General features: G+C 42.1%; 1 protein-coding gene across 1 annotated transcript in view; it reads right to left on the reverse strand.

The window, feature by feature from the left end:
* The window catches only part of CSMD3 (CUB and Sushi multiple domains 3), a 2043988-nt gene that overhangs the window by 356065 nt on the left and 1675593 nt on the right, over nucleotides 1–12330 (reverse strand). Inside the window, exons 46-47 of the mRNA XM_030189879.1 lie at nucleotides 11287–11367; nucleotides 8474–8587 (exon numbers count right to left, since the gene is read on the reverse strand). Coding sequence (XP_030045739.1) covers nucleotides 8474–8587; nucleotides 11287–11367 — 195 coding nt within the window. The remainder of the gene's footprint in view (nucleotides 1–8473; nucleotides 8588–11286; nucleotides 11368–12330) is intronic.

Genomic DNA, 12330 nt, shown 5'->3' on the forward strand with positions numbered 1-12330 from the left:
AGTATCTTTAGCCCCTAGCTACAAAGAGGCCTACTTCAAAGGACCACAAATAACAATAAAAACAAGACTTGTAGGTTTCAAAAGAAGCCTTAGAATTTAGGTAGCCTGACAAAAAAATATTCTAAAGACTGCAAGTTTGCAGGATTTTAAAGTGCACCATCAGAAGCTTAATATTGTTTTTTTTTTTCCTTGAACTCATTCTGAACTTTTATTTAGCCTATCCTGATTTAGGGTACATTTACTAAAGTGCAATAAGTTTTGTATTGAACACACCTCAAGTACAAAGCTTAAGGTGCAGTAAGTGCAAAGCCTGTGTGGTAAATGCAGGGAGTATTTCAAGCATATGCCCTGCATTTACCACACAGGGCAGACAATTGCTACACAGACTTGTGTTACATGCATTGACAAATATTGTAGGTGCACCTGTGTCTCCTGCTGATACTTTGCACATGGATCCTTAACACTGCTCCCTACTAAAGATTAAAAAAAAAAAGTAATTGAGGCCAATGAATCCCATCATTCAGCTATCCCTGCCCTCCACACTCTGACCCTTTACACAAACACCAAGATCCCATCTCCTGATTCAATTCCCTCACATAACCCCCCCCCCCCCCAGATAAGGTTTTCTATAGCACAAGAGTCAAACTTCCCTGTCTCTCTTGAATTCCCCCTTGCTTTTTAACATATTTATAAATGATCTAGATATGGGAATAACTAGTGAGGTAATTAAATTTGCAGACAACAGAAAGCTATTCAAAATTCTTAAATTGCAGAAGGATTGTGAAAAATTGCAAGACGACCTTACGAGACTGGGAGCTTGGGCATCCAAATGGCAGATGATGTTTAATGTGAGCAAGTGCAAAGTGATGCATGTGGGAAAGAGGAACCCGAACCATAGTTACGTGATGTAAGGTTCTGCGTTAGGAGTCTCCGACCAGGAAAAGGATCTAGGAGTTATCGTTGACGATACTTTGAAACCCTCATCTCAGTGTGCTGTGGCGGCTAAGAAAGCAAATAGAATGTTTGGCATTATTAGGAAAGGAATGTAAAATAAAAATGAGGATGTTATAATGCCTTTGTATCGCTCCATGGTGCGACCGCACCTTGAATACTGTGTGCAATTCTGGTCACTGCATCTCAAAAAAAGATATAGTGGAATTAGAAAAAGTACAGAGAAGGGCGATGAAAATGATAAAGGGGATAGGACAACTTCCCTATGAGGAAAGGCTGAAATGGCTTGGGCTCTTCAGTTTGGAGAAAAGATGCTGAAGGGAGATATGAAAGAGGTATATAAAATACTGAGTGGAGTGGAACGGGTAGATTTGAATTACTTGTTTACTCTTTCCAAAAATACTAGGACAAAGGGGCATGCAATGAAGCTACAAAGTAGTAAATTTTAAACAAATTGGAGGAAATATTTCTTCACTCAACATGTAATTAAACTCTGGAATTCGTTACTAGAAAATGCGGTAAAAGCAGTTAGCTTAGTGGGTTAAAAAAATGTTTGGATAACTTCCTAAAAGAAAAGTCAATAAGCCATTATTAAAATGGACTTGGGAAAATCCACTGCTTATTTCTGGGATAAGCAGCATAACATGTATTGTACTGTTTTAGGATCTTGCCAGGTACTTGTGACCTGGATTGGTCACTGTTGGAAACAGGATAGTGGGCTTGATGGACCTTCTGTCTGTCCCATTATGGCAATACTTATGTACATACAGTATGTACTTATATGCACTTATGAAACAATCCCTAGTGTATGGAGCAGTGGCGTTCCTAGGGGGGCTGGCACCCGGGGCGGATCACCGATTCGCCCCGCCCCCCAGGTGCAGCGCCCCCCCCCCCTCGATGCAGCGTGAACCCCCCTCGGCGAAAGGACACCCCCGCGAAGGAAACCCCCCCCCTGCCGGGTGGACGCCGCTGGGGGGGGGGGGGGTGCCGCGCGTGCCTGTCCTCCGTTGTTCCATGCTTCTTCTCTGACCCGGAACAGGAAGTAACCTGTTCCGGGGCAGAGAAGAAGCATGGAACAACGGAGGGCAGGCGCGCGCAGCACCCCCCCTGGCGGCGTGCACCCGGGGCGGACCGCCCCCACCGCCCCCCCCCCCCCTAGGAACGCCACTGGTATGGAGCACAAGTGATTTGCCTCCATTCCTATCCCATTGAAGTCCTGGATTCAGTATGATGTTTCTGGCCCCTAGCAGTAGTCTATGGTGTTACAGCTAAAGGTCATTCTGCCAAATAAGGACAAATGCTCCTTATTTGGATTTTGACACCTAGTGGCAGTACTGCAAGACTATCTCTAAGGGTCAGAGCTGTTATTTTAAATTTTGGACTCAGACAGGGCAGGAGTAGAAGGGTATTGTTACTGCTCCATACAATAGATTAACTATAAATTGATTTGAGACCGACACTCTGTCCCATATAGTACGATATCAAAAAAATTCACAGAGTATGTGCATGCAAATATAATAGTCTTAGACAATTCTAGACTAAAGTGAAGGAGAGTCTCATATACAATACTCAGTAATATTGCTTTCACTCAATAGGTGAATACATTACATGTGTTCATGTTATAATCATAGACTCGACCTCCACCAACCCAATTACAATAACAGAAAAGACTTGCTCTGCTTTTTTTATATATATATGTATTCTCCAAACACACTGCACTTATCTTAGGCAGATTGGTGCGCTTCTTGAAACCCCGACAGGTTCCCATTTCGTATTTACTTTGTCAAGGGGGAGTGACACCAGTTCCGATTACTGCCCCAGGCTTTAATGTGTGTTGGCTTGTATACAAGCCCTAGTGTATGGAGCAGTGGCGTTCCTAGGGGGGCTGGCACCCGGGGCGGATCGCCGATTCAAGCCAGCACACATTAAAGCCTGGGGCAGTAATCGGAACTGGTGTCACTCCCCCTTGACAAAGTAAATACGAAACGGGAACCTGTCGGGGTTTCAAGAGCGCACCAATCTGCCTAAGATAAGTGCAGTGTGTTTGGAGAATACATATATATATATAAAAAGCAGAGCAAGTCTTTTCTGTTATTGTAATTGGGTTGGTGGAGGTCGAGTCTATGATTATAACATGAACACATGTAATGTATTCACCTATTGAGTGAAAGCAATATTACTGAGTATTGTATATGAGACTCTCCTTCACTTTAGTCTAGAATTGTCTAAGACTATTATATTTGCATGCACATACTCCATACAATAGATTAGCAGGGATTGCCTCAGTAAGAATTTATGTGGGGATGGGAGCACTCAAGGAGTTGGCAAGAGTTGGGTTTTGTGCTGGGGGGGCTTACCTTAGGGGAGGGGCTCATCTAGGGGTCTTAATTTAGAGAAGGGATTATCTGAGGGGGGGGGTATGTGAGGGGGAAGGAGACTCAGTTGAAGTGTAAAGGCCCAGAGCGAGGAGGGTAAGGATGTCTGAAGTGGGGAAGGGGATTCCCTAGCTACAATGACTGCCCACCATGGGATTGGTAGCATGGAATGTTGCTAGTATTTAGGCTTCTGCCAGGTACTTGTGACCTGGATTGGCCACTGTTGGAAACAGGATACTGGGCTATTCTTATATTCCAGAAAGGTGCTCTGATTGAGCAGCTCTCCACTGGAGGGATTAAGGCAAGTTACCTCCTTAATCCACTAATGGTTGCTGCCCCCCCTCCTTTCTCCAAATGTGAACCTAGCAATGGATACAGGGCTCTATGGCAGCTTCAGGAATTAAGGGCATTCATGGTATTAAAATATTTTAAAAATTAACTTCTTAGTAGACCTCTTTGCAGAGTTGAGGAGCAGCCTAATGGTTGGTGCAGTGGGCTGAGATCCAAGGGATCCAGGTTTAAATCCCATTTCAGCTCTTTGTGATTTTCTTTATAAATTGAACACCCTCTCCAGACAGAAAATTCCTCCTGTGCCTGAATGAAACCTGCAAGCTTGAAGGCTACTGAAGCAGTGTACGTTCAGATATAGGAGATATTTTTCAGTTCCTGAAGGCTCACAATTTTAAAAGAAAATCACAAATAGCTGTAGTTCTTGTTATAAAAGAAAAAAAATCACAAATAGATGACATTGAATTTGAACCTAGAACCCCTGGTTCTCAGCCCACTGCTCTAACCATTAGGCCTACCCCTCTGCTCTGCATGGATATGTAGGTGGCCAATTTATAACATACTGTAGATGTTCCTGTGCTGCCACAAAGATGTCCAAGTCCTTTGTTTTGCCTCATTCATAATTTGGACATTTCAGTTTGCAAAATGAATGTTCTTGGTGGACATCATGAGCACACAGATGTTCATTTCTCATGTATTTTAAAACAGGTTGATCCTGCATGTGATGTACAGACTTGGGCAACCATATTCTGAGCTGGACATATTTTCCATAATGCTGCTCCACCTCACCTAAGTCAGGATTTTGTCCTTAGCCAAAATGTAGCACAAAAATCCAAAACTTCTACATGCATACTACATAATTTAGTGCTTCAGTCTTGAACAAGACCAAGAGACCTATAAGCTTTGAACTCAAATGTCACTGACAGCATGAGAGTGTCTCAATTTTCTTAGACAGCATTTGGGCTTTGAAAAAAGATTGCTCTTAGAAAGTCTCTCAAAAAGGCCTCCTCTGTGCAGACAAGAATCTTCAATAGAAAAGCCTTCAATCTCTAGGTGGAGTGACCCAAAAAGCCCAGTCGATCAAAGGATATAGGCACATGAGGTATTCAGGTTCTCAGCATAACAGCAGACACCTAAAGACACCTGAATAGAGGTTGTTTGCATCAACAACAAGCCAGAGAGCTGGTCAATGCAAGCAGATCAGGGCAGACTCTCCTTCCAATGAAAGCAGCCTCAGTAACAACCTTCTGTTTGACTATGCTACTTGCACCCAGTCTCTTTAAAATAGTCATCCTGCCCTACCTGTGGAATCCAGAATTCAGTTCTTTCTGTTTGTGTTTAGTGACTCAGTCAGTCACAGGCCTGAATTATTCTACAGGATTCCTTACTAACTTTCAGAAGTTCACACTTTACCCAAAAAAACTTCATTTCATTTTAAGAGTTGTCTTGGATTCCTCCCAAGTCAGAGCTTTTCTTCAAAAAATGTGTTTGTGTACCTGATCCGTACTCCACAGGGCTTACCTTAGACAACTGTCAAAGTACATATATCAACTCAAGGTTACACACTGCTTCAGAATTAAACACTGGCATCACTGGGGGGGAGGGGGGGAGGAGCCAAAATGGCAGCATGCTGGAGACCTTAAGAGCAATGAGCAACTGGGCTCATTCTTTTAGTTTTCCTTTTATGAAATGCCACACAAGCAGAAAGGGAAGATGAGAGCCCATCCACACTTGGCCTTGATGCCTCCTGCGCCAGAGGCATCACAGATGAAGATCAAAGGATTTTTCACTCAGTCTCAGGTGAGCAATTTTAGCAGTAGCCAGTCCCCTGCTCTGGACAATGTGGATGGAAATGCTGAGCCACTTGGGGGGAGAGATTTCTCTCAGCCCCGGCAAGCACTTAATGCCAGCACGGCCTACTGTGCTTCAAGCACCAAATTTGAGACTACAATTGTAAATTGCTCTTCTGATATTGCTACTTTTAAACAGTCGTATGGAACTTTGGCTCAAACACTTGAGACTTTAATAGTGGATCATTGCTTGAAACTTGAAAATATGGGGAAGAAACACTAAGAGGCAGATGCAGCAACCAAACGTAAAAAAATCAAAATCGTTAAAGTCCCTAACGTTTTTTTTAAAAACGAAGAATGCACCAAAAAAAAAAGTCACACATGCTCAGATCGGTATTGAAATGTATAATGTATCAAAGAATCACAATACACATCGGTAATCGGCCCCTAAATCATGCGCAGAGCAGCCAAGCGTTTTGCTGGCTGCTCTGCGCATGCTGCAAACGTCAAAACAAACAAACAAAAAAGCCACAACACATACACGTGGCTACCCGGTCAGCAAAATCCAAAAACAAAGGATCAGGAGGGGGCAAGGGCGCTCGTCCGGAGCGTCCTGTATGGACGGCCTTGCCCCCCCCCCCCCCGCTGCTCCCCACTTTCCGCTGCTTCCACCCCCCCCCCCCCCACGAAAAACCAAAATTCTAGCAGCCCTGGTCCCCTTCCCTTCCTGTTCTTCTGCTTTGCAAAAGCTAACTCCGCCTCCCGTCATTCTTCCGCCCCGTGCCCCGCCACCGCTGCCCCCCCTGAGGTCGACTACGTCGCTCCCCCCTCCACCGAGACCCCCTCCCTATTACCGACCCGAGCAGCGCCTCTCACCTCTTTCTGAAGCGCTGCACGGGCAGGAAGATCTGTTGTGTTGGTCGCAGAGTCTCCATGACGTCTCTTCTTCCCTGGCCTAGGCCCCGCCTCCTTCTGACGTAAGTAACCTATGTCAGAAGGAGGCGGGCCTAGGCCAGGGAAGAAGAAACGTCATGGAGACTCTGCGATCAACACAACAGATCTTCCTGCCCGTGCAGCGCTTCAGAAAGAGGTGAGAGGCGCTGCTCGGGTCGGTAATAGGGAGGGGGGTCTCGATGGAGGGGGGAGCGGCGTAGTCGACCTCAGGGGGGCAGCGGGGGGGGGGGGGTGCACGGGGCGGAGGAATGATGGGAGGCAGAGTTACCTTTTGCAAAACAGAAGAACAGGAAGGGAGGGGGACCGGGGCTGCTAGAATTCTGCTTTCTCGTGTGGGGGGGGGGGGGGAAGTGGCGGACAGTGGGGAGCAGCGGGGGGGGGGCATGGCTGTCCATATAGGATGCTCCTGATGAGCGCCCTTGCCCCCTCCCGATCCTTTTTTAATTTTTTTTTATTTGATGTGTTTTCTGACGTCCTTTGGACCAATCACAGCGCTTTTAGCTCTGCTAATGCGCTGGGATTGGCTCAAAGTTTCACTTTACAATTTTTCCTGGCACAGAGCTGTCCTAACGAGAGGTCCAGACCTCTCGTTAGATTTCCTGCCTTTTTCCTGCGTAAAGGCAATCGGAAAAGGTTAGTGCATCTCGTTTTAATGGGGTTTTTACACTAATTGCTCATCTCCATTCCGTTTTCATTAGCTGCTAGCTTCCTCCGTAAAAGCCCTTTGATGCATGCAACAGATCAAATTTTCCTCGTTGGAGGGTCATTAAAGGCTCATTAAGCTTTAGTGCATCTGCCTCTAAAAGACAATACAGAGGTTGTGCAAACATTAACTTTTGGGGGTAAGTGAACAGTCCGCATTTCTGGACTCTTCTCAAGAACAAGTCTCAGATCAAGCCACTTTACTTCTTAATTTCATATTTCAACAAGATTTAAATATGGTTATGCATTTGTATTTTCACAATTTACAAACTTTAGCCTTAGGTGCCACCTTTATGCTACAATATCCTTGTAAATGTATAATAAGATATAGGCACCATCCCCCAGATTATATATAGTGCAACCTAAATTGCAAGTGCAAATCCAGTGATATTCTGCATTTGCACACACAATTTAATTACGTAACAAGCCAATCGGCACAGATAATTACCACTTAACAAGCAATTATTGATACTAATTGGCGTTAATTAGAATTTACACGCATAACTTGCTAGGCGTATTCTGTAAAGTGGTGTAAATGGACGTGCTTAGAGTTAGATGCAAGCATGGCTGCTAGGCATATTCCATAAACCGGCTAGGTGTATTCTGTAAACCACACCTAAATCTAGGCACAGTTTAGAGAATATGCCTAGGCGAAAATATATTTAGCCAATTTTTTAGGTGCCATATATAGAATCTAGCCCTATATACATGTTTTTTTGTCCCAGAACATCATCTCTCTTTTTTAGATTTGAAGAAGTACATGCCAGGTCACGTCTCCCAGCCTTCATAACCTGTTTCAAGAGTGTTCATAGATAGTAACCCATTTTGTCATCCTGCCAATGCCTTGATTTCTCTTCTAATAATTGTTATTCTTATATGTTAATCCAACATATTCCTTTCTCTCCCCTCCCCCTTTGCTTTACTTGTGGTCTAAAGTACCTGTTATAGATCATTTTCCTTCCCTCCCCTTTTGCTTATATTTCTTCTTAAGTATTTTTTTTTTAGCTTATGGCGGATTGTATTTCTGAATCAAGTGGATGTTGCAAGGTAATATTTAATTAATAAAAATGAAGTTAAAAAAAAACTGGCATCATTAGCAAGACAATTGGTAATCCTCTACCATCCCAATTAATTTAAACTTAAATTATGTGCACAAAGAGGAGGTCCAGATGTTCCTATATATGCCATACCTCCTACGTGAATGCTTTCTTTTTAAAAACAATTGCAAAGTCCACAGGGTAAAATTATTTGAGGTCTCTGTCCAAAATCACAGTTTGAAATCTGCCCCCAAAATATACTTATTTCTCTTAAATCAGTAAAGCAAGAAATTAAAAAACAGAAACCTTAAACTGCAGCTGTTCTGCTTTATCATCTGTAAGAGGGAAAAAAGAAATGAAAAAAAAAGTGAGAAACCTTGACAAGTAGGAGGTGTTCCATCCATCTGAAGTCGTTCTCCTAATCTGCATGTCAAAATCTCATTTCCAACCAATGTAAAGCCTGGTAGACACTGATAGCGGATTATATCACCTACATGAGAAAAAGAAAAGAGTAACGAAAAGTTAACAGGCCTTTACAGAAATATTCCAGTTGTTTTATAAAGGACTAAATTATTGTTGTTTTAGGCCAGACTTGTCCAAGTCCAGTCCTCGAGAGCTGCAAACAGGCCAGGTTTTCTAATGAACAGGCATGAGAAAGATTTGCATACCCACTGTATCCATTGTATGCAGATCTCTCTCGTGCATATTCATTAGGGATATCCTGAAAACATGGTCTGCTTGCAACCCTTGAGGGACTGAACTTTGGACAAATCTGCTTTAGGCAGAGTGTTTGTTGTGATGTATGCTTGTAAGATCTACTCAAAATGTTCATCTTCCATCAATTAGCATTGTCAAGGCCACATTATTGGCATAATGATTGGACAGTTTTGGCATTTGTTTGTATGTCATGCATGTTATTTTATATCACTACAATATATATATATATATATATAGAAGGATTTAATTGCTGGTCTTTTGGAGTGTGAAACAGTTTTAAGGGTGGGAATGAGCTCTTTTGATTTTTGTTTACCTTATTTGTGAGTTAAATTATTTGCATTGTTCCACATCATACATATTTTTACTTGCAGGATTCAAGAGGACTTTGTGGTTTGCATGTATAGTTTTTAATAATGAAAAGTATTTGTGTAGTTTATCTTGAAAAAAGTACCCAGACATAACACAGGCTCAAATTTGTATGGCTCAGTTTTGTAAGGCAAGAATGAAATAAAAGTATGCTCACAAGTTTTTTTAAAAATTATTTTAAGAATACTACAATAATCAAAAGGTTTGCCTCACCATGGGAGGTTTCCTTATCTACTCCACAAAGGACCACAATAATTCTGCCATGTGGCTGGCATCTCATATGTACCTGCGAAGCGGCAAGCTACTTTTAAAGGAAGCATGTGCAAAGAACACCCTGTGAAGTATGTGCAGATATTGCAACATACAGTCTCTGCACACATAGGACTAGATTATATATATCACACCTAAAAAAAAAATTGGTGTTGAAATGAAATATGCCTAGGTATATTCTATAAAGTACGCCTAAATTTAGGCATACTTTATAGAATACACCTAAATTTCCATGTAGTTTATAGAATATATATGGGCATTAAAAAAAAAACAAACTATGTGCACTATTATGGAATATAGCTGATCTGCGCCTAAGTTGGACACAGGTGTTTAGGCTTGGTTTTATGTGGCCTAAATGGGTCCACCTACATTTTAGGCCCAAGAATGGCTGCTAAGCATCTACTATAATAATTTGCACCTCCAAAATTCTGAAGCCACTGAAGTGAAGGGTTCGTAACATTCGTAAGTTTGTTAGGTTTGTAAGTTTGTCACTATCTGTCTCTGTCCCGCCCTCGCGTCAAAACGTGATGACGTTGAGGGCAGAACAGTGACAGGGAACAAATTGCAATTTAACAGCTGGTCCTCCTCACGTCATAGCCGCGCGAGGGAAAAATAGTTGTAAGCGCGCCAGCGCACCGCCTACCCTCTCCTGACAGGCGGTAGTCGTTCATTGGTTTTTGGCGAGCGAGCGAAGAACTCAGCAAACAAGAAAGGCGGTGTGGCGATGAAAGCCGGACAGAAATATCTGACAGCTGTAGCTGAAGCCAGCGGCATACGCGGATACAAGACTGGGAGGCGAAGTTTATCCTGGTGAGTGCCCATGGTTGCGTCAGCACCACCGTTGCCTGTCAATGTGTGTGAGTGAGAGAGTATGAGGGAGCTCCTGCTGGCTGTGGGTCAGGCCAGGACAAGCAGTGTGTGGTTAGGTTGACAGCGAATAGCAACTCCCCCCCCCCCCAAACTCCTCACACAAACTGTGACCTGCAAATTGAAAATCCTTCTCTCTCACTGAGACACACAGAAACACACACTCTCTGTCTTCCTATCTTACACTCTCTCTCATAGACACTGTCTCTTTCTCTATCTCACACACTCTATCTCTGTGTCTCTCACAGATACTCACTATCTCGGTCACAGATACTCTCTCTCTCACACATACTCACTCACTGTCTCACACATACTCACTTTCTGTCACTCACATACATACCGTGTCCTAACAGTTCAACCAACAAAACAAAACAACAACCAAAAAACCACATGATATTAGACATAATACAACAATGTAAATTATTCATTAGCATGACAACACATTTATCCTAACAATCCCTTTCAAAACATTAATTGCAGAAAACCAATACCTTGCTAACGCCTGTTTCATTGGTTTCAGAAACGGGCCTTTTCCCCTAGTATTCTATAAACTATGCCTAACTTTAAGCGTAGTTTATAGAATCGCGCTATATGTGTGTTTTTTCAATGCCAATTTTTAAGGCACCATTTATAGAATTTGGCCCTATGTGTATACACAGTCTGTTTAATGAGAACTGTTTGAATTAATTATTTTATATTTTACACCTGTGATGCTTATTATAGTCTTGATTTCTTACTAATGTAAAATAAGCTTCCATAATGAGATAGAATTGTTTTAAAATCTAGAATATGCAAAATAGTTATCAGTTTTTAGTATTTGACATGCATAGCTTATAATGGCTATTGCTGACAAAGATTGAATAATTAAAAAAAAACTGAATAATGGACAAAAACTCTTCTCTTTGTGTTTCATAATTTAAAAATACTCTACATACATATGTTATTATACTGTTTATATTAGAAGTTTACCTATTTCAAATTCATCGTCTTCTGTCAGAATCTCCGCATTTGTTACTGTCTGGGGTGGCTGACACACTCGTAGCTGATAGGCTATAAAAATAGAAAACTGCTATCAATTTTCAGTTCAATTTTCACAACTTCCTGAAAAAAACATTAAAAATAACTAGCATTTTGTAATTCTGTGGAAAGATCTGAAGAAACTTTAAGAAAAGGGAGCAGAAGAGCTCAATCTTTATCATAGGAATAGTGTGATATGAGCCAAAGCACATTTGCCTATAGAAATGATAAGTAGTAGTAGTAGTAGTAATAAATTGACATTAAATTCTGAAGCATTGAATGCTTCCTTATACTTGATTTTAGGAGCCTATACAGTAAAGATTAGAATGTATACCAAAGCTATTTAGCATGGATAAAGCGAAGTTACTCACCTGTAGCAGATATTCGCCGAGGACAGCAGAATATTTATTCTTACTGATGTGTGATATCATCTGATGAAGCCCAACACAGTCACAACTCCTCAGCAATTTTCTAAAAGCACTTGAGAGCGGTGCACCATGCATGCACATTTTTTCCCGCCTACCGTTATTGTGCGGGACAAGGTCAATTTATTTCTATAGCTTATGGAATGCAACTCCATAGGGACCTGAGTGGAGTAGTCATAAAAAAGCATCCTGCTATCTTTGGAAAACATCTGCCTGAGGGAGTAACTTCACTTTCTCCGAGGACAAACAGGGTGTCATATTTTAACTTAGGAATTCCTATTAATCTGTCTAAAATAAAGAGGGAGGGGGGAATAGGCCAGCAACAGGCAAGCCCCAACTTACAATTTTTCCTTTTTTGAGGGGGGCAGCCTGAAAAAAAAGAAAAAAGTGCCGGGGGAGGGGGAGTTGGATTATAGACCCCAAATAAAATCTGAAGAATTGTCTGACTAAACTGACCATCATGTCTGGAGTCCCATTTCAAATAGCAATGAGATGTGAAAGTGTGGACTGAAATCCACGTTGCTGCCTTGCAAATCTCCTCAATGGAGGCAGGCGTCAGGTGGGCTACTGA

This window comes from Microcaecilia unicolor, chromosome 1, assembly GCF_901765095.1.
Source record: "Microcaecilia unicolor chromosome 1, aMicUni1.1, whole genome shotgun sequence".
NCBI lineage: Eukaryota > Metazoa > Chordata > Amphibia > Gymnophiona > Siphonopidae > Microcaecilia > Microcaecilia unicolor.